At 38.8% G+C, this 23948-nt stretch overlaps 1 protein-coding gene across 2 annotated transcripts; it reads right to left on the bottom strand.

Moving 5' to 3' along the window:
* Positions 1–1696: 1696 nt before the first annotated feature.
* LOC308688650 (sodium- and chloride-dependent GABA transporter 2-like) lies at positions 1697–23091 on the bottom strand. Of its 2 annotated transcripts, none has more exons than XM_081361854.1 (15): positions 23000–23091; positions 22756–22925; positions 21966–22100; positions 19561–19701; positions 15840–15918; positions 10249–10381; positions 9657–9791; positions 8460–8563; positions 7049–7173; positions 5301–5413; positions 5091–5228; positions 4508–4610; positions 4326–4426; positions 4066–4236; positions 1697–2146 (listed from the first exon to the last, which is right to left on the bottom strand). In XM_081361854.1, the coding sequence occupies exons 1-15, from the start codon at positions 23026–23028 to the stop codon at positions 2093–2095; spliced, it is 1731 nt and encodes a 576-aa protein (XP_081217980.1). In that variant the 5' UTR covers positions 23029–23091; the 3' UTR covers positions 1697–2092. The 2 variants fall into 2 exon arrangements, with proteins under 2 accessions (XP_081217980.1, XP_081217981.1); XM_081361855.1 differs by having other exon boundaries at positions 1963–2146; positions 4508–4589; positions 23000–23074.
* Between the last annotated feature and the right edge of the window lie 857 nt (positions 23092–23948).

Below are 23948 nucleotides of genomic sequence, written 5' to 3'. Positions count from 1 at the left end.
CCCAACGTGCAGGAGATGCTGTATCAAACACGGGCGCTTTACAGATATAATCCACTGAACACAATAACACCACACACGCACACAAACACACACACACACACACACACACACACAGACACTCACTCTAAATATAGAGCACACACACTATCAAAACGTGCATATGGACATGCATGCATGGACACGTGCGCAGACGGCGCACATATTGACGTACACACACGCGCGCGCACACACACACACACACACACACACACACACAGAGAGAGCCAACACTAAATTAATCCATACACAATACGAGTGCTAAAAGGCACCTCTTATCATTGTGTGGCCCATCTGTTATGTTCTGTCCCAGCATGCCACATTCATAATAGAATACCACAAGATTTAAGGTACATGGTTTAAAAACTCTAATCTGCTAAATGCAACTAAGAGGACCTATTATACCCTTTTATAAAGTCTTGATGTTGTTTCAGGCTCTACTAGAACAGGTTTTCCTGCTTGAATGTTGATTATTTTCCTCATATTCTCCATTGTTGCGGCTCCTCTCTTCCCAGTCTGTCAGTAACGCTCTGTTTACTTCCTGTCTCTATGAAGCCCCTCCTTCTGAAAAGCACACTGTGCTCTGATTGGTCGGCTGGAGCAGTGTGTCGTGATTGGTCAAGCACTTCGAGTGTGTTTGGGAAATGTCCCGCCCCTTTCAACACTACTAATTAACTCAACCAGGCCCCGCCCCTTTATTCTGCGTATGAATTATTATAATGAGGAATATTGTGACGTGTTCGTTCCCGGAAGAAACTCAAGACTACAATGGAGGCGTTTCAGGGAGTAATAACCTCCAAAAAGTCCTTTTTCACCATTTTAGTAGACATATGTTTACTGACAATGGCAATAAAAACAATCATATAATCAAGAAGTGTAATTATGTGAAGAATCATACAAAACATAATTATGACAGAGTGTCTGTGACAGAGTATTTACTTCAATAGTTTCATATGCATAAAATAGATAAACATCAAGAATGCTGAATAGATAGCTTCCTATTTTAGCAACATATACCATAAATTAGATCTATAAATTGCTGAGATGAATATTTTTAGTCTCCTGAACATGTCTGGGTCACATTTCAACCAAAAATAATGGCGTAATTACATACTTAAAAAAAAAAAAGACTACTTTTGGGGAAATTGTTATTGTCATTCAAATAATCTAATAATGATCCAATTAGATTAATCAGATAATCAGATTATAGTATGACTAAACAGATTCATCATGCCAGGAAATATTCTTATATATACTGTATATATATATATATATATATATATATATATATTATATATATATATACAGTATATATATATATATATATATATATATATATATATACATATATATATTATTCAGATTAGTACTCTGAGAGTGAATCAGTGTTATTTTAGTATTATTTTTATACTATTATAGAAATTGATTATTATGAATTAGCTTTTATTTTTTATATTTTCAGTTGTTTTAATTGTAAATTTAAGCTTTAATAACATGCTTCCGCATATTACACTTGATGTGTAATTCAGAAAATGACATCTATTCATCTTTTTGCAGTCCGATTAAATAAAGAGTCGAGAAAAAGACGCTGAAACTGCATGTGATTCATTCGCACTGGAAACAGTTTCGACTGATGCAAAAGAAGGTTAAGATAAGAAAAAAAGATAAGAAAAACCTTTATTTGTCCCACAATGGGGAAATTACGGAATTACATGTAACATGTTGTACTTTCATATACATATCCAGTAAATTAGATCTATACATTGCTGAGATGTATATCTTTAATCTCCAGAACACGTCATGGGTCATATTTCAACCAAAAAACTCAAAATGTCAAACTATCCAGTGAACGCCCTCATCATAGTTGAACACGGACATGAAGAGAAGCTTTTAACGGCTTGTTATTAAGACAAAGAGTTTCTTTTACCCTCCAGCTGCAGCGCGACACGTTACCGTCACCAAACGCTGGTTTCTGTACATCAGATCTCCTCAGTTTCACTCACTTACACCACGTCCTTAAGTGTCTCTGTGGGCTTCTTTGTGCTGAGGTCAGAGGTCATGAGGAAGGTGCTGGTGTGTCAGCTTGAGTCCGGCACAGCAGACGGAGACGCTGCACACGGGACACATGAAAAGCCTGTTATTCACTGGAGAGACTTTAGGAGGGTTATTAGACGCTCGAGACTCTCTGTCTGTGCGAGGGCTTTTATTTCCCACTTACACAAACAACTGTCATCGGTTTAACAATGAAGCTCAGCGCACAGGACTAGAGAGCTATAGTGAGACTCAGGATGGGTGAAACGGCTGGAATTCGTGATTAAACGTGAATAAACATTGACTCTTTTATGAGGGAATGATCTACAGTCCCATGAATCACTGCAAACTATGAGACATAAAGGGACCAGGCGGCAACCTTCCGGTCTCTCTTTAAAAAACCAACACGGAAGTGACATAAACTGCAGTTCATCGACTGGCCACTAGAGACCGGCTGCAGGAGAGAGTCAATCCCATAGACCCCCATGTTAAAATGCCCAACTTTACAGCAGAAAAACACATGTTTACAGTCTGGTGCAAAAAGTGGTTTTGGTCTATACAGCTAATTTTGCCCTTTATGACGACTGTGAGGCGGGTGAATTTTTTTATAACTCATCCGTTTAAATGATATTAAGCCTTAAAGTTCTGCATAATTTAGGGTGTGTGCTGTTTGTTAGCGTCACGTCACCTCAGCTAAATGCACATTTTCGGTTACCTGGGAGTGACGCGCGGCCAAGATGGCGACGGCTGGCTCCGCCCACTTTGGGCTTCAAAAACGCTCTTCAGAAACACTACGGGTGACGTCACGGACACTACGCACATTTTTTTTACAGTCTATGAAAGGGACGCAACGACTGGCCACTTGGTGGCGCTTTAAATGAAACAAACACAAAAATGCCAATAGCTACGCAACAGTCAGTCCGATTGACTTGAAAACTGGCATGCGGTGTCTTCGTCCAAAGTGACACGATTGTCTACGAGGACATTCATGTATCTCGAATAACACGGCCAATAGCTATAACTCAAACAAAATGAGATATTTTCACCAAACTCGGCACACATATGTATGAGCTCATTCTTGACTGGCCTCTTGGTGGCGCTATAACATGGAAAAGACATAAAATGGCTATAACTACGTGACCCTAAGTCTGATTGGCTTGAAAATTGGCATGCGGTGTCTTTGTCCAAGATGCCAAGACTGCCTTTGAGGACATTCGCATATCTCGAAAAACACGTCCGCCGTCGGCCAATGAATTTCGAGCGGTTGTCAGACGAGGGGCTCTATTAAGGGACGCAGCGACTGGCCACTTGGTGGCGCTTTGAAATTAAACAAACACAAAAACGGCTATAGCTAAGCCGAAAAAAGATGGGACGACATCACCGTTCATCAGGAATTCATCACTGAACAACCATAAAGCTCATCTGTCAAGATATGTGTCAAGTTAATGATATACATTTTATATCATTAAAAATATATCTGCTGCTGTTCTTCACCTGTTGAAGTTTCCCGGTGTGTGTATGAGTGTGTGGAGCGCGCAGACGGGCAGCAGACACACAAAGGATAGTGTGAGCGTCCAGCGTTTGTGTGTCTGTGAGAGAGCATGTGTGTGTGTGTTCACCTGTTGAAGGTTCCCCGGTGTGTGTATGAATGTGTAGAGCGTGCAGACGTGCAGGAGACACACGGATGACAGTGTGTGTGTGTATGTGTGTTCACCGGTTGAATGTTTCCCGGTGTGTGTATGAGTGTGTAGAGCACGCAGACGTGCAGGAGATACACAGAGGACAGTGTGAGCGTCCAGCGTGTGTGTGTATGAGTGTGTAGAGCGCGCAGACGTGCAGGAGACACACGGATGACAGTGTGTGTGTATGTGTGTTCACCTGTTGAAGGTTCCCCGGTGTGTGTATGAGTGTGTAGAGCGCATAGACGAGCAGGAGAGACACAGAGGACAGTGTGAGCGTCCAGCGTGTGTGTGTATGTGTTTGTGTGTGTGTGTTCACCTGTTGAAGGTTCCCCGATGTGTGTATGAGTGTGTAGAGCGCGCAGACAGGCAGGAGAGACACCGAGGACAGTGTGAGCGTCCAGCCCATCATCAAGGCCCATCCAGGAGCCGTCACACCGTTAGCAAGGGTCAGCGGAGACCAGAATATCAGCGAGAACACCAGCGTGCCCTAAACACACACACACACACGGAGAGAGTTTCTCAGAGGAGGCGGACGGTCCGTCAGCAGCAGATGTCAGTGACACACGAGATACACACGATACACACGCCGGGCGTCAGGAAACGCCAGCAGAGCCTGAAGCTGCAGAGCGGCTCGTAACCGATCATGGCCTCGATGTCACGACTGAAGCGATCCGCGCCTGAGGACAACACAGCAACACCAGTGTGTGTGAGATAGAGAGAGAAAGAGTGTGTGTGTGTGTGTGTGTGTGTGTGTGTACCATAGATCCATCCGATGGCCACTGACTGACAGACGGACAGCAATATCAGACTGGTTCCACTGCAGGAGAAATGATCGTAGATCTGAAACACATACAGGCCTCCCTGATCATCAGACACAGAGAGGAACTGCCATTATAAAGCTTGGAAGAGCCAGGACATTTTTTAATATAACTCTGATTGTATTCGTCTGAAAGAAGAAATATGGATAGATACACTTTAATGATGGATAGATGCACTTTTATGATGGATAGATGCAGTTTTATGATGGACAGATGCACTTTTATGATGGATAGATGCAGTTTTATGATGGACAGATGCACTTTTATGATGGAAATGATGCACTTTTATGATGGATATGATGCAGTTTTATGGACTTCAAAACAGAAACGGCCATTCACTGCCAATACAAAGCTTGGAAGAGCCAGGACATTTTTTAATTTAACTCTGATTGTATTCGTCTGAAAGAAGAAAGTCATATACACCTAGGATGACTTCAGGGTAAATCATGGGCTAATTTTCATTTCTGGGTGAACTAGATCTTGGAGAGAGGAAGAAAGGACAGCGAGAGTTGAGATGTCTCACCGGCGTCACCATCAGAAGCCCGAGCAGAAAACAGGCAAAACACACGAGCAGGAGCAGAATCTCCCGTCGACGACCTCTGCGAACGACCTCGGGATACAGATCCGACACCGACATCATCAGCGCCTCGAGACTGACGAACTGAACACACACATACAGCGATCAGCAGCACCGCCACACCTGCAGCACACACACACCTGAGAGACGTCACACCTGAGTGTCCAGACCCAACATGATGATCATGAGGAAGAAACACACGGCCCACAGCTGAGGCAGAGGCATCAGGGAAACGGCCCGCGGATACGCTATAAACGCTAGACCAGGACCTGAAAGAGAATATACGCAGAAAACCTTCTCAGAACTTTAGCTAATGTTAGCTAAAGTTATGAACATATTCTTCCTGTAACGTTAATAGAACGTTTGTTTAAAGTTATCTGGTCTTTAATAATGTTTCTCAAAACATTTGTGAAAAAACATATTTTGTACAATATTCATGGAACGATTTTCAGAACTCTTCTAGTTAGACGATCATTTAACGTTTTTTACGACTTTATGTCTCTGAATGTTCTGAAACGTTCCCATAATCTCGCTTGCAGCAGATCTGAACAGAAAAAGGTTGTTCTACTAAGTGCTTAAAGGGATACTTCACCTCTGGAAAGATGAATGTGTATTTAAATTTACAGTATGTAGTAGAAATGTGAAATTATTTTTGAATTTGGAGCCTTCTAGACTGAGAAAAGTAAAAAAAAAAAAAAATGTTTGGCTCATGTGGATGAAAGACAACAACTCCCAGAATGCACTTACTTCGCTGCCCTAGGAGGACACTCCCAAGCCACGCCTACCGGTTACAGAGGGCAGCTACTAGTTGACTCGAAACTGAAAAGACGCTGTTTTATCGTGAGTCTCCGTAACGAGTCTGCCCGGGATTTCGAGATCGCCCAAAATGTCGGGATTCGGCTTTTGCGTTCTACAGTCGCCATTCATCATGTTTACTGTGGCGAGCAGGACGAGAATGAGGGCCGCGGGAGAATGGCGCGAGGCCGGTGGCATGATTACTGATAAGCGACACCTGTGAGACGCACCGGTCTCGTATCTCTCACGGAGGAGAGGGAATTTTCTTAGAAATGCTATAACGCACATCAACCGATCACTTGTTTAGCGTTCATGTAAACACTACATTCAGATTCACCAATCGGAATGAATTCAGTTAGACTGAAACAAAAGGTGTGCATGTAAACAATGAATGGCGACTATTAGAAAGCAAAAACTGAATCCCGGACATTTTGGACAATCTCGACGGCCGGACATGTCCGGAAAAAAGAGGATGTATGGTAACCCCTACTACTCAGCTTTCTCCACAGAAAAAGAGCCTGTTAGCTTAGCCTCCAAAAAAAGATGATCCCCCTATGGGCGGGTTGAACACATGCGGGACAGCTCCTCCTACTGGCTGTAGTCTTTAGCCTCTGGCCAAAAAATTCTCTGATGACGCAAAATGACGATTTTTGCGTCATCAGAGGATTTTTTCCAGACAAAAAATACATAAATCTCTTGTCCCAGGGGGATATGAGGGAGGGAAGCATGGTAATTCGAAAATACTACAGGTTTTCTACTGATACAAAGCTTAATGCTAAATGCTGAAGTATCCCTTTAAGATGCTTGACATGAAGGGGTTGAATAATTTTGAGACTGCAGAAGTCATAAAAAGTTTGTATTTTCAATTGAATTTTGGGAAACCACATTGAAACATTTGTTGCACTGAGCCATTTCAATTTGATTTCCATTTCCATTACTTTTGTTTGATTTGTTCATTGCAAACAGCTGAAAGTCTGTAATTTTGCCAATAAATCTGATTTTCATTGGGTGTTGAATAACTGATACTTGAATAATTGAATAATGATGAAACTGTATTTGCTCTCAGAGTGAATATGCACGTGTGATGCCCATCATGCATCGTGTCTGACCTGACTGCGCCACGTCTGCGATATCCACACCCTGCTCCTGCGCCATGAAGCCGAGCACCGAGAAAATGGCGAATCCTGAAACGAAACTGGTGGCACTGTTGAGGAGACACAGTCTGAAACAGTCCCTGAAACACAAACACAAAGCTGAAATACAATAATAAAATAATAATAAATTCAGATACAAAAACATTTGTATCTAATGCCGCACCGGTGTCTGAAGCACGTGTGAAATCACACCAAACCTTTTGGCCGATGGAGACGTGACGAAAGTATCGAAGAGTAGCATGTCAACAAGACAAAGGGCATCTACAGTCAAACCAACATTTATTCAGACACCTTCAACATTCCTCACATTATCACAGTTTATTCACTATAGTTTAGAAAATGGTAATAAATATGAGCAGAACTCAGTTGATATTTGACTGGTTTTGTCCGTCCTTCTGTTAGACTGTCTCACACATGAATTATGTTGAATATCTGTCAGCTGTTAAATTTAACTACACAATTAGATAATACCAGTTTAGCTCAACCAATCACCAAGCAATTATTCATTTTGTTCAGTCTGTGTGTAAAAAGAGCATTAGCAATTAAAGAAAACACACTTCAGCAAAACATGATCAGCTCAAAAGAGTCATTTTTGGTCTCAAATTTTTATACGTTTTAGTCACTGTATGAAGAATTATTGGGTATAATATGTCACAGTTCACTTTATTTTGCTCTCCTCACTTACATAAATGAACTATAATGTCCTGCACACACTGGTAAAAAAATATAAAAAATTATATCTGGTGTCTAAATCATTTTTGGTTTGACTGTAAGTCACGGAATCACTAAGTTCTAATTGTCTGAAGAAGCCTTCTCAGGGAACAGAGTTACATATGAGATGTTCCCTTTCGAGGTAACTCAACGCTTGAGTGTCCACACCGCCATACTGAACAAATGCCTGACCAACAAGGTTGAAGTACACACATATGCACAAACCCTGTTCCCACTGAACGAACTGACCCAGAATGACTGGGGTCGAATTCATGTCCAAACTGTATGTATGTGTGCAGAAAGAAGCAGCCAGCTGCAACACAAACCTCTTTGTGTTTAGACAAACAATCACACTGAAATAGACACACGGCTTCTGAAGACAAAGAAGCAGGGGATTTTGTGACGTGATGCCCTTTTATGGTCTTGTTGACATGCCACGCTTTGTCACCTGACCTCTGTCAGCCAATAGGATTGGCGTGATTTCACACGTGCTTCAGACACCGGTGCATGCTAAAGGCGTTCCCAAATGCATACATGTAAATAAACATTAATTAATCATAAGACCAGGAACATGAATTAGAAAAGTACACAGAGTTGTGATTGACTTCATGTTGATGTTAAATGTGTGTGAGTTTTTGTGAGAGGAAGGACATACTTGTAACAGTCGTTGTTGAATTTATTGTAGCTTCCCAGAGCCGTGAGACTTCCCAGACCGATGCCGTACGAGAAGAAGATCTGAGTCCCTGCATCCATCCATACCTTCAGCAGAGACACACAGAACTCACTGCTTTCTCAACTTCACGTCGAGTATATTAGTAAAGATTTGACTATGAAGTTTATCTCCCGTTTTACAAGCAGCCTCAAACTTGTCACAACAAGTCACTATTTAATCAAATCCTGTCCAATTGTTGCAGATTAAAAACCGAACAAAGCAGATTGTCATAAATGATTAAATGATAAATCAAATCCTGGCTGAAACTGCATGTGCTATTTATGTTGGTTGCATGTATAAACGTTTATCACAGTTTCAATTTAATGATGCTATAATGTCAAGTGAAAGTGATAACGCATACAACCTGAATATATGAGAATCTCTATTATTATTTTCATAAAAGGCTTGCAAACATATTTCATAGGGGGAAATTATTTAAAATGGTTGCATCAATCATTAAAATGCAAATTATTTGGTTTTGTCCTGCATGTTGGTTACACCTCACTTGATTTAATCTGAACTAATATTAATAATACAATCTCAAACAAAACTCCTCTCCTGATTATTTTTATGCACATAACTGTTAGTAGAGATTAACTGTGTCCTATTCCATCTTCGTCTGTGTTTAGTGTGTAATGTTGCTGTTTGATCATGAAAAAGCTCCAGTTCTTCTCTGTTGTAGTCTTGAGTTTCTTCCGGGAACGAACACATCACAATATTCCTCATTATAATAATTAATGCGCAGAATAAAGGGGCGGGGCCTGGTTGAGTTAGTTAGTTGTGTGTTAAACTGGCGGTTATGGTAAGGGGCGGGGCATTTCCCAAACACAATCGAAGCGCTCGACCAATCACAACACACTGATCCAGCCGACCAATCAGAGCACAGTGTGCTTTTCAGAAGGAGGGGCTTCATAGAGACAGGAAGTAAACAGAGCGTTACTGACAGACTGGGAAGAGAGGAGCCGCAACAATGGAGAATATGAGGAAAATAATCAACATTCAAGTTCTAGTAGAGGCAGAAACAACATCAAGACTTTGTAAAAGGGCAGAATATGCTTCTTTAATGCATGTTGCACATATTTGTTTCTAAGCCGTACTTGTTTCACTCTGCATCTTATACAGGAGATCATGTGACGCTACCTGTGGGTCCGTCAGCCGTGTGTGATTGGGTTTCAGGTAGTAAATAATCCCGTCCACGGCACCGGGGAGCGTCACGCCACGAACCAACAACACCAGCAGCATCACGTACGGGAAGGTAGCGGTCACATACACAACCTACACAGCAGAACATTAAAAAACACAACTCAACAATGAACTTCAACTGAAAACATACAGATTTAAATGGTTTCCACAAAAATCTGAAACTGTTTTCAACATTGATGATAATCATAACTGTTTCTTGAGCATCAAATCCTCATATTAGAGTGATTTCTGAAGGATCATGTGACACTGAAGACTGGAGTAATGATGCTGAAAATTCAGCTTTGATCACAGGAATAAATTACATTTTACTATATATTCACATAGAAAACAGATGATTTACATTGCAATAATAATTCCCGATTTGTACTGTATTTTTGATAAATTAATTGTCTATCTATCTATCTATCTAAAAAAGACCTACTTGAGTTTAAACATCACAATCTATTAAAGTTATTGTATTTGTTAGTTATTGGACTCTGGCATAAGGGGCATAAAGGAGCACTACTGCATAAACACAATACACAAACACCTTGCCGGTGGATTTGACTCCTTTCCAGACACAGAAGTAGCAGACGACCCACACCAGCATTAGACACAAGGCCAGACGGAGGTTCAGCGAGCCCAGATGATCTACACTAGCAGACAGATCCAACACCTCACGCCTGGAGAGAGAGAGAGAGAGAGAGAGAGAGAGAGAGAGAGAGAAAAACATCAAACACAAACATCTCCATCCAAGAGCTCAAAGATGAGCTCAGGCAGCTGAAGAAAGACACCAACTCTTCCATCACTGAACTCAACAGAGCTCTCAGAGAACTGCAAGGAGAAAACCAAGCTCTCCGCACACAGATGTGCAAGCTAGAGGAGGACAACGAGAGAAAAGAAGAGAACTTCTCCAGACAGCTGCAAGAGATGAGAGAGCAGTTCCAGAAAAACACAGAAGACAACACACTTCACCACAGTACAGCTCCTACTACAGACTACACAAACACAGACAGCGAGCCTGCCACACACACACAGACCTCTGCAGAAACACAACCCTCCCCCGCCCACCCTCCAGAACCTGACCCAGATGTTCTCCTCCCCATGGACTCTAATGGGAAGTTCTTGGACCCACAGAAACTCTTCCCACATCAGAACGTCTCTGCAAAACGATGCAGCACAACTGGCCACGCCCAGCAGATCATCAGAGACTTCACAGGACACCCCTCATGCGTCATAATCCACACCGGGACTAACGACCTTCACTCGCTGCGCAACAACACTGCTGATGCGGTCAGAAAAATGGCAGAAATCACCAGCAAAAAGTTCCCAGAATCCCGGATCATTATATCCACACTTCTCCCACGACATGACACACCACCACACATCATCCACAACATCAACACTGAGATTTCCCGCAGATGTTCTGCACTGCCAAACGTGCACCTGGTCCACCACCACCACATCGGCCTCCAGCACCTGTACGACGGACTCCACCTGCACAGAGATGCAGTGCGCATTTTTGCAAGGACCCTTAAAGATGCAGCCCTGGGCCGCACCCCATCGCCACCGAGACATCTGCTACCGACTCCAGAACACTACCGGCCCATTCACCCCTTCATGCCCAGACACAACCCCCCGACCCCGACGAGGAATCACCGCTTCATGCCTAGACACAACCCCTCGACCCCGGAGAGGAGAGACGTCGGCCTGACGAGCTTCCCACATCATCCTCCACTTCCACACCCACCTATGGCCCACTACACACCTGTAAACCTGCAGTCACCAACTCCACGTCCACCTGCTGGCCATCAAGTCCCCATTAGCAAGAAGAAACCAAGAAACCCCCCACACCCAGATAAACCCCTTCATCCGAGAGCACAGAGCTACGCTGAAGCTTTAGCCCGGCCCCCCGCTCCACCCTCCAGCTCCAGCTCCACACCTGCCAGCGAGCTGAGCCAGATCCGAGAGATGCTGCACACACTGTGCAACCAGCTCCTGAACAGATAAGAACACACACAGTGCTCTACTGAAAAAAAAAAAAAAAAAAAAAAGTGCACTAATGTAAAATGTTTCACATGTATGTTTTCACATGTAGCTTCACCTTATCTTCTCTCTGTCTCACCAAATAGGTTTTTCTTTTAGAATACAAATGCGTTCATTTCAGATAAGTTGCTGGAATATTCAGGGTCTTCACTCTTCAACATTTGGTTCTAAAAGCACAGACCCTGAATTTCTAAAAAATATAGAAGATGTTGATATCATAATCCTCACTGAAACCTGGTGTCGAAATGATGCGCTCACCTACTGTCCCTCAGGCTATTATGAAGTTATTGTGCCCTCAGTCAAACTAAGTTCAGTCCATCGCGGACGAGACTCGGGAGGAATCCTGGTGTGGTACAGGGAGGATCTGGCCAAACACATTTCTACCATTACAGTTGGGAAATTTCATTGCTGGTTAAAATTAAACCAAATTGGCATTTCAGCTACAGACACATATCTCTGTGCCATCTACATTCCCCCAGCGGAGTCCCCTTACCATGATGAGGAATACCTCAACAGCGTCCACACAGAAATCAGCCGTTTCCAGGCCCAGGGAAACGTGCTGCTGTGTGGAGACTTTAATGCCAGAACTGGATCTGAACCTGATGTCATAGATCCAAAGGGCAATGAATATGTGTTTGGCCAAAATCCCCCGAGTCTCACAAGAAAACTTCCACAGAGAAACAACCTTGACCAAACGGTGAATAGAAGCGGTAGAGAGTTGGTGCAGCTCTGCCGAGCCTCAGGCCTGTACATCCTGAACGGCCGGATCAGAGGGGACTCTTTAGGGAGGTTCACGTGTTGTTCAGGTCTTGGAGCTAGTGTAGTTGACTATGCCATCACTGACATGGACCCATCCTCCTTCAATGCATTCACTGTCAAACAGCAAACTCCGCTTTCCGACCATAACCAAACTAACATCTATATCAAAACACATCACACACCAGAACAAAACAGGCCAGAAACCTGCCAAATGTATCCGGTCCAGCAGAGGTACAGATGGGCTTCTGACAGCGCAGACAAATTTGTGCAAGCCCTCAGCTCTGAAGAACTAAAACAGTTAATAAATACATTTATTAATAAGAAATTCGAAACAATTAAAGATGGTGTTAATTTGGCTACAAATGAAATCAATTACATATTTAAAAAAGCAGCACATAAAAGTGAATTGAAAAAGAAAGGCAAAAAATACATTAAAAATACTCCAAAAGATGAAAAATGGTTTGACTCAGAATGCAAAACATTAAGAAAACAACTTAGAAAATTATCAAATCTGAAACATAAAGAACCAAACAACACTGAGATAAGAACTGAATACTTTTCTAAACTAAAAATATATAAAGACACAATTAGAGTGAAAAAGCAACACCATCTGACCAAAAGTATAGAAGAATTAGAACATTCAATAAATCAGAATCAGTTCTGGGATATGTGGAACAATCTGAGCACAACGAAACCACAAGACCTGCCAATTCAAGATGGAGAAATCTGGACAAATCATTTTGAAAACTTGTATAAAGAAATCCCATCAAACCAACTTAATGATAATTATAATCTGATCAAACAAAATCTACAAACTCTTGAAGAGACAATTAAAAATAATCAAAATCCACTTGACTTCCCAATTACACACGAAGAATTGACAAACAAACTCAAGAGCCTTAAAGGAAAGAAATCTTGTGGTCCTGACGGCATTCTAGGAGAGATGCTGAAACACAGCACACCTGAGCTGCAGGCGGCCGTGCTCAAACTGTTCAACACTGTACTTAGTTCAGGCTGCTTTCCTGACATCTGGAGCCAAGGACTTATTACCCCAATTCATAAGAGTGGAGATAAATTGGACCCTAATAATTTCAGAGGCATTTGTGTGAGCAGTAATCTGGGGAAGTTATTTAGCAGTATTTTAAACAACAGAATTGTAAGCTTCCTTAACGAACACAATGTCCTGAGCTCAAGTCAGATTGGCTTCGTTCCAAATCACAGAACTACTGACCACATTTACACCCTACACACCCTAATCAATAAGCACGTAAAACAGACCAAAAACGGAAAAATATTTGCATGCTTTGTCGATTTCAAAAAAGCATTTGATTCTATTTGGCACAACGGATTATATTACAAACTTTTACAAAGTGGTGTAGGGGGTAAAGTTTATGACACTATAAAATCAATGTATTCGAACGACAAATGTGCAATACGAATTGGCAACAAACACACACAATTCTTCACCCAGAAAAGAGGAGTGCGGCAGGGCTGTGGGCTGAGTCCAACGCTGTTCAACATCTACATTAATGAGCTAGCGGTGCAGCTGGAGCAGTCTACAGGCCCTGGACTCACTCTACAGGACAGGAGCATCAAGCTCTTGCTGTACGCAGACGACCTGGTGCTGCTGTCACCCACTGCACAGGGACTACAGCAGCACCTGGACCTGCTGGAGAACTACTGCCAGAACTGGGCCCTGGCAGTCAACCTCACCAAGACCAACATTATGGTCTTTCAGAAGAAGCCCAGATCTCAGGAACACAGATACCAGTTCAGCCTAGGCAGCACCGCCCTAGAGCACACGATGCAGTACACTTACCTCGGCCTGGTCATCACTGCATCGGGGAGTTTCAGTGTGGCAGTGAATGCTCTCAAAGATAAAGCTCGAAGAGCTCTCTACGCAATTAAGAAAAAATTCCAAAACATTGAACTACCGATTCCAATCTGGTGTAAAATCTTTGATAGTGTAATTCAGCCCATTGCGCTGTATGGAAGTGAGGTTTGGGGTCCACTCAGTGATCAGAGCTACACTAGATGGGACAGGCATCCAACAGAAGCCCTACACACTGAATTCTGCAAAATGATTCTGAAACTACAAAGGAAAACACCCAATAATGCATGTAGGGCAGAATTAGGCCGATTCCCATTGATTATTAATATGCAAAAAAGATCCCTCAAATTCTGGATGCATCTAAAATCAAGTCCCACAGAATCGCTACATTTTAAAGCACTACAAACCCAAGAACTGAACTGAACCCCGAAAAGAGTCTCCTCAGTCAGCTGGTCCTGAGACTCACTAACCCGACTAACCCTACTAACTCTAACCAGTCTCAGACCAGCACTGCTTCTCACACACACATCAGAATAAACCAAATTACCAAACAGTCTAAAAGTACATATCTGGAACATTGGGATCAGGAAACTAAAACACAAAGTAAATTACAATTCTATCGAAATCTGAAATCAAATTATGAACTGGAAGAATATCTCCAGAGTGTGAGAGACACAAAGCAGAGACGGATCCTGAGCCGGTACAGGCTGAGTGAACACAGTCTCGCCATCGAGACGGGCAGACACAGGAAGAGCTGGTTACCCCGAGAGCAGAGGGTGTGTGTTCACTGCAGGACAGGAGAGGTCGAGACAGAGACGCACTTCCTCCTTCACTGTCACAAATACACTTCAGTCAGAGAACTCTACTTCAGCAAACTCACTAACCTAATACAGAACTTCACAGCCATGACTGAAGTAGATCAGATGAAGATCCTGCTAGGAGAGGGCCAGACAGCAGCACTCGCTGCCAGATACGTGTGTGTGTGCCACAGCCTGAGAGACAGCAGGTGAATGTGTGTGTGATGTGTGTGTCTGACCTCAGTGTGTTTCCCTACTGTCCACCACAGTGACCTTCAGTGACGTGTGTGTGTGTATATGTTAAAACACTGTGGTGTAAAACGTTCACAGATATTATAATTTGTTTCACTGTTAATTTGTACAATTAATTTAAGTTGTTCATTTAGATTTAAGTTATGTTATAATATTCTATTTTTTTGTACTTTATAATTTTATACTGTATAATTATTCTATGTGTTCCAAGCTTTGGCAATATTGTAACATGTACAGTCATGCCAATAAAGCAATTTTGAATTGAATTGAATTGAATTGAGAGAGAGAGAGAGAGAGAGAGAGAGAGAGAGAGAGAGAGAGAGAGAGAGAGAGAGAGAGAAAGAGAGAGAGAGAGAGAGAGAGAGAGAGAGAGAGAGAGACTCAGTACACACACTCACACACACCATCAAACGCTTCAGACAAGGACCCGTGCACACCGTCATACCAGACACTCACTCCCAAAACTCCATGACTGGAGATGTGGCGTTCTCAGAGACATCGCTGGCGTTGTGTTGCTCAAAGCCCACGCAGGAATCTAGAGGAGATTAAACACGAGATTAAACACATTATAAACGAGAATAAAGACATAATACACGATATTAAAGACATTATAAACGAGGTTAAAGACATAATACACGAGATTAAAGACATAATACACGAGATTAAACACATTATAAACAATATTAAAGACATAATACATGATATTAAAGACATTATAAACGAGATTAAACACATTATAAACAAGATTAAAGACATTATAAACGAGATTAAACACATTATAAACAAGATTAAAGACATTATACATGAGATTAAAGACATAATACACGAGATTAAAGACATTATACATGAGATTAAAGACATAATACACGATATTAAAGATATTATACATGAGATTAAAGACATTACAAACGAGATTAAAGATATTATACACGAGATTAAAGACATTATAAATGAGATTAAACACATTATAAACAAGATTAAAGACATTATAAACGAGATTAAACACATTATAAACAAGATTAAAGACATTATAAACGAGATTAAACACATTATAAACAAGATTAAAGACATTATACATGAGATTAAAGACATAATACACGAGATTAAAGACATTATACATGAGATTAAAGACATTATACATGATATTAAAGACATTATACATGAGATTAAAGACATAATACACGATATTAAAGATATTATACATGAGATTAAAGACATTACAAACGAGATTAAAGATATTATACACGAGATTAAAGACATTATAAATGAGATTAAACACATTATCCATGAGATTAGAGACATAATACACGAGATTAAAGACATAATACACGAGATTAAACATATTATAAACGAGATTAAACACATTATAAACAAGATTAAAGATATTATCCATGAGATTAAACACATTATACACGAGATTAAAGACATAATACACAAGATTAAACACATAATACACAAGATTAAACACATTATACATGAGATTAAACACATTATAAACGAGATTAAAGACATTATAAACGAGATTAAACACATTATAAACAAGATTAAAGACATTATCCATGAGATTAAAGACATTATACACGAGATTAAAGACATAATACACAAGATTAAACACATTATACACAAGATTAAACACATTATACATGAGATTAAACACATTATAAACGAGATTAAAGACATTATAAACGAGATTAAACACATTATACACGAGATTAAAGACATTATACACGAGATTAAACACATTATACACGAGATTAAAGACATTATACACGAGATTAAACACATTATACACGAGATTAAAGACATAATACACAAGATTAAACACATTATACACAAGATTAAACACATTATACATGAGATTAAACACATTATAAACGAGATTAAAGACATTATAAACGAGATTAAACACATTATACACGAGATTAAAGACATTATACACGAGATTAAAGACATACACGATATTAAATACATTATAAACGAGATTAAACACATAATACACAAGATTAAACACATTATACATCAAATTAAACACATTATACACAAGATTAAACACATTATACACGAGATTAAACACATTATACACGAGATTAAACACATTATACACGAGATTAAATACATTATACATCAAATTAAACACATTATACACGAGATTAAACACATTATACACGAGATTAAATACATTATAAACGAGATTAAATACATTATAAACGAGATTAAAGACATTATAAACGAGATTAAACACATTATACACGAGATTAAAGACATTATACACGAGATTAAAGACATTATACACGAGATTAAAGACATTATACACGAGATTAAAGACATTATAAACGAGATTAAAGACATTATAAACGAGATTAAAGACATTATAAACGAGATTAAACACATTATACACGAGATTAAAGACATTATACACGAGATTAAAGACATTATACACGAGATTAAAGACATTATACACGAGATTAAAGACATTATACACGAGATTAAAGACATTATACACGAGATTAAAGACATTATACACGAGATTAAAGACATTATACACGAGATTAAAGACATTATTAACGAGATTAAAGACATTATAAACGAGATTAAACACATTATACATGAGATTAAACACATTATACATGAGATTAAACACATTATACACGAGATTAAAGACATTATACACGAGATTAAAGACATTATTAACGAGATTAAAGACATTATAAACGAGATTAAACACATTATACACGAGATTAAAGACATTATACACAAGATTAAAGACATTATACACGAGATTAAAGACATTATACACGAGGACGCTTTTCTCACTCTATACCCTGAAGTCTCTGAAATCACTTTTGTCAGTCAAAAGAATAAATATAATGTGCTATGAATAAGCCTGTCATGATCGGGAATATTGTGCTGATGATACAAATAATTTAATTCTATTTTGTTCATGTCACTTACAGTGTAAACCTAATATGTTATTTTTTTAAACTTGGAATTGTACATAATATAATAATAAAAATGAAAATGATATAGGCTCATATGATTTACTTTAATGTTGTGAAAATTTATATTATTGATATAGTTATTAATATAATAATTTATAAAGTTATTACTATAATATAATATAAATAATATTTATATAATTATTAATATACGTATTTATATGATATTATATTGCAATATAACATAATATAGGCTCATATGATTTATGTTAATGGTGTGAAAAATTATAATATTTATATAATTATGAATACAAGTAATTATAATATAATGTAATATAATATATTATATTGCAATATAATATAATATAATACAGGCTCATGATTTACATCAATACTTTAAAAAAAATATATAATTATAAATAAAAGTAATTATAATATAATGTAAGATAATATATTATATTGCCATATTATATAATATAGGCTCATATGATTTACTTAATAATTAATTAATAATATTAATATACGTATTAATGTAAGTATTTATAATATAATATAATATAATATAATATAATATAATATAATATAATATAATATAATATAATATAATATAATATAATATAATATAATATAATATAATATAATATATAATGCAGTCTGATTAAACACACAAGCCTTTATTTCGTATGAATAGTCGTATCTATAATAATAGTAGTATATCTAATAGTCGTTGACTATCTTTATGTACTATAACAGTGAATTTTTTAATATTCTTTATTTTTTACTCCATCAATGTTGATTCTCTTGCTTCTCTCACCACTGAAAGCAATGGACAGCACTTTCTCTTACTGGGATGGCATGTGATTAAAATTCAAACTTTTCAAACACAATTAATGCTGCAATCTCAAATAATTGTGATTAGATAGAATAACCAAGATCATATGAGCTAATAATTCAAATTACACAATGTGTAAAAAATCTGTTTTGTTTCGCTGTGTGAAAAAGTCTCTCCAAATCCTCGCCCTTCGAAATCAATGAGATGTTGCTCTATGGGTGGGGAATGAGTCCTGAGTGTCAAGATGTTTGGATAATGGAAATGACTGGGCCAAATTTCTGCCTAAATCTCGGCCTGATGCGCTCATGTGAACACACAGATGATGTGAGCGCTCTCACACACTGACGGCACAGAAACCCTCAGACACAGCAGGAGCTTGAGATACGCGCGTGTAAAGTGTGTTTGTCACCTGTGTTCCAGGTGTTGTTGCAGTGCGCCCAGGGAAGCCTCGTCTGGAAGCTGTTGCACAGGTAGAAGAGCGCCCAGGCCAGAATAATGATGTAATACACACAACTGTGTAAGATCATCATCTGACTGGCGTAACCCAGACCTGCAATGACCCAACCATCCGTCCAAACACAAGCAGAGTTAAAGGGAGAGTTCACCCAAAAATGAAAATTAGCCCATGATTTACTCGCCCTCGAGTCATCCTAGGTGTAAGAAAAATATCCATATTTAACGTTACAAAGTAAAATTCTAGCTTACGGCCATACACAGTCTACTTACACTTCATTAACAGATGCACTTATGATGGACAGATGCACTTTTATGATGGATAGATGCACTTTAATGATGGACAGATGCACTTTAATGATGGACAGATGCACTTTTATGATGGATAGATGCACTTTTATGATGGATAGATGCACTTTTATGACGGATAGATGCACTTTTATGATGGATAGATGCACTTTTATGATGGACAGATGCACTTTTATCATGGATAGATGCACTTTTATCATGGATAGATGCACTTTTATCATGGATAGATGCACTTTTATAATGGATAGATGCACTTTTATCATGGATAGATGCACTTTTATAATGGATAGATGCACTTTTATCATGGATAGATGCACTTTTATCATGGATAGATGCACTTTTATAATGGATAGATGCACTTTTATCATGGATAGATGCACTTTTATGATGGATAGATGCACTTTTATGATGGACAGATGCACTTTTATGATGGATAGATGCACTTTTATCATGGATAGATGCACTTTTATGATGGATAGATGCACTTTTATGACGGATAGATGCACTTTTATGATGGATAGATGCACTTTTATGATGGACAGATGCACTTTTATGACGGATAGATGCACTTTTATGATGGATAGATGCACTTTAATGAGGATAGATGCACTTTTATGATGGACAGATGCACTTTTATGATGGATAGATGCACTTTTATGAGGATAGATGCACTTTTATGACAGATAGATGCACTTTTATGATGGATAGATGCACTTTTATGATGGACAGATGCACTTTTATGATGGATAGATGCACTTTTATCATGGATATATGCACTTTTATGATGGATAGATGCACTTTTATGACGGATAGATGCACTTTTATGATGGATAGATGCACTTTAATGAGGATAGATGCACTTTTATGATGGACAGATGCACTTTTATGATGGATAGATGCACTTTTATGAGGATAGATGCACTTTTATGACAGACAGATGCACTTTTATCATGGATAGATGCACTTTTATCATGGATAGATGCACTTTTATCATGGATAGATGCACTTTTATAATGGATAGATGCACTTTTATGATGGATAGATGCACTTTTATCATGGATAGATGCACTTTTATGATGGATAGATGCACTTTTATGATGATAGATGCACTTTTATCATGGATAGATGCACTTTTATGATGGATAGATGCACTTTTATGATGGATAGATGCACTTTTATGAGGATAGATGCACTTTTGTGATGGACAGATGCACTTTTATGATGGATAGATGCACTTTTATGATGGATAGATGCACTTTTATCATGGATAGATGCACTTTTATGATGGATAGATGCACTTTTATGACGGATAGATGCACTTTTATGATGGATAGATGCACTTTTATGAGGATAGATGCACTTTTGTGATGGACAGATGCACTTTTATGATGGATAGATGCACTTTTATGATGATAGATGCACTTTTATCATGGATAGATGCACTTTTATGATGGATAGATGCACTTTTATGATGGATAGATGCACTTTTATGAGGATAGATGCACTTTTGTGATGGACAGATGCACTTTTATGATGGATAGATGCACTTTTATGATGGATAGATGCACTTTTATCATGGATAGATGCACTTTTATGATGGATAGATGCACTTTTATGAGGATAGATGCACTTTTGTGATGGACAGATGCACTTTTATGACAGATAGATGCACTTTTATGATGGATAGATGCACGTTTATGGACAAAACAGAAACAGCCATTCACTGCCATTATAAAGCTTGGAAAAGAGCCAGGACATTTTTTAATATAACTCTGATTCTATTCGTCTGAAAGAAGAATGTCATATACACCTAGGATAACCTGAGAGTGAGTAAATCATGGGCTAATTTTCATTTTTGGGTGAACTATCCCTTTAAAACTGCAATGCACAAACTCAAAATAAAAAGGTTTATTTACAAATAAAAACAAAACAGACGCACTTCCATCACATGCAGAAAGATTTTGGGCCTGTGTACTAGCTTAGTCATGTGACTTGAGCGCTTTACACAATACAGATTCAACTGCGCTACTTTAAACAATTCAAACATGTAACCTGCAAAAAGCGGGCAGATTTTCCTCCATGCGCCGACTCCTCCCAGACTGGTGAACTGACCCAGCGCCGTCTCCAGCAGGAACAGAGGAACGCCACACACAACCAGGAATAACATGTACGGCACAAGAAACACACCTGTTCGAAAGTGTGTCATAAACAAGTAGAGGTGGAACAATACCCTCATGTCACGATTCGATACATATCACGATACTGAACTCACGATACCATATTATTGCGATACTCCAAGACATCTGATAAAAGGTTAAAAAAATGTACCTTTAATTAAAATGCTAAATTTGGGATTACATTGTGTGTGTAAATGAATAGGCTTGGACTTGGTGCTGGAAACCCAAAGCACAGGACAATAGAGACACCAGAATAACAATATTCATCATTCTGAAGATGAAAATGCAGAATTATTTTAGACGAATATGCTTGATCTCTGTCACTGATATATTTAAAATAATATAGGCCACTTTTTACTGGTAACATCAGACATTTGGCATTATCAGGCCCACAAATATTCCCCCATTGCATTATTATACATTATATTCAACATTATATATAGTAGTTTAATGTAGAACTGACACTAAAACTCTGAAAACACTTTTTTCTCACACAGTAATTTTTATTTTGAGTGAACTATCCACAATATATATTGTCACTATCCACGATACATATTGTTGTATTTTTGTATTGCGATATATTGTGACATGATATATTGTTACACCCCTATAAACAAGGCATACAAGAGCATGCATAGTGTTTTGTGATGTGATGAGCGTCTCACCTCCTCCGTTCTTGTAGCACAGATATGGGAATCGCCATACGTTACCCAGACCGATAATCTGCCCGGCAACAGCCAGCAGATATTCAGCTTTACTGGCCCACTGACCGCGGTCCTGGAGCTGGTCACCGCCTGACCTCTGACCCCCAGTGATGACATGGCAAGACACACACCTGTGGACAGGTCACAGAAGCAGTGTATCGGGACAGTGCAGTCTCGAATGAGACACACACAGCGTTAAACTTACATGACAACGTTGTGTGGCTGTGATTTCATGCTCTTCCGGCCACATGGACACAGTTATCAGCTGGGCTCTTGTGTGTGTGTGTGTGTGTGTGTGTGTTATCTGAGATGTTTAGGGAGGGGTGTCCCTAAATAGGCACTAATGCGAGCAGCACATTGAGCAGGAGTGGCTGCTTATACTCCCTTAAACCGACAAACGTTGACCATACAGTTCCTTCAAAACGTTCAGCATATTACATAGTTTATAATTTCCTCAGCAAGTACTTCCCAAATACTAATACCAAATAAGATTTGATCGAAACACAGTGAGTTATAGAAAAAATGTCAAATGTAAGGATGAATTGTCATTACACTGATTCAATGCTGATTAGAAGCAGCCAGAAGTAACTTGAGTTATGTAATCAGATTACTTTTTCAAGTAACTAGTAAAGTAACACATTACTTTTTCAATTTACAACAAAATATCTAAGCTTCTTTTAAAAATAAGTAACGCTAGTAACTTTTTCACATGTATTGACTGACAGCTCGAAAACAATCAGTATTCCTCAAACTGAATAAAAACAGTAAAATGCAATCTCAGAATTTTATGCAAAACTTTTATAATTAACATTAAATTACACATATATACTTTATGTATTTAATCTCACTTTATTAACTAGTGTCTTTGCTGCTGACCTTCAATGATCTAATTCAACCATACTAATAAGCAAAAATGACTTTAGATTCAGAAATAAGAGTGTTGAACTGTATCCTATTGTCCTCTACTGTACAGGAGTAAATCTGCATTTCCTTCAGCCTGAGACTTATTCACTTCACTGAAAGGGCTTTAACATTTGCCAAGAATATAACTTTTTTTTTGTTGTTGTTATAAAAGAAAAACAAGCTCAGGTGAGAAAAAGTAATGCAAAAGTAATGTAACACATTACTTTTCATAAAAAGTAACTAAGTAACGC

Source organism: Scardinius erythrophthalmus (assembly GCF_964197995.2).
Source record: "Scardinius erythrophthalmus genome assembly, chromosome: 3".
NCBI classification, from domain to species: Eukaryota; Metazoa; Chordata; class Actinopteri; order Cypriniformes; family Leuciscidae; genus Scardinius; species Scardinius erythrophthalmus.
Note: the sequence above shows the minus strand (reverse complement) of the source record. Positions and strands in the feature narration are given on the sequence as shown.

Coding starts and splice junctions, on each gene's coding strand:
- LOC308688650 (XM_081361854.1), bottom strand. CDS start 23,028: ATGAAATCACAGCCACACAACGTTGTCAT. Junction 7,174..8,459: donor TTCAACAACGACTGTTACAA/GTATGTCCTTCC, acceptor TTTGTGTTTCAG/GGACTGTTTCAGACTGTGTC. Junction 5,414..7,048: donor CGCAGACGTGGCGCAGTCAG/GTCAGACACGAT, acceptor ATTCTCTTTCAG/GTCCTGGTCTAGCGTTTATA.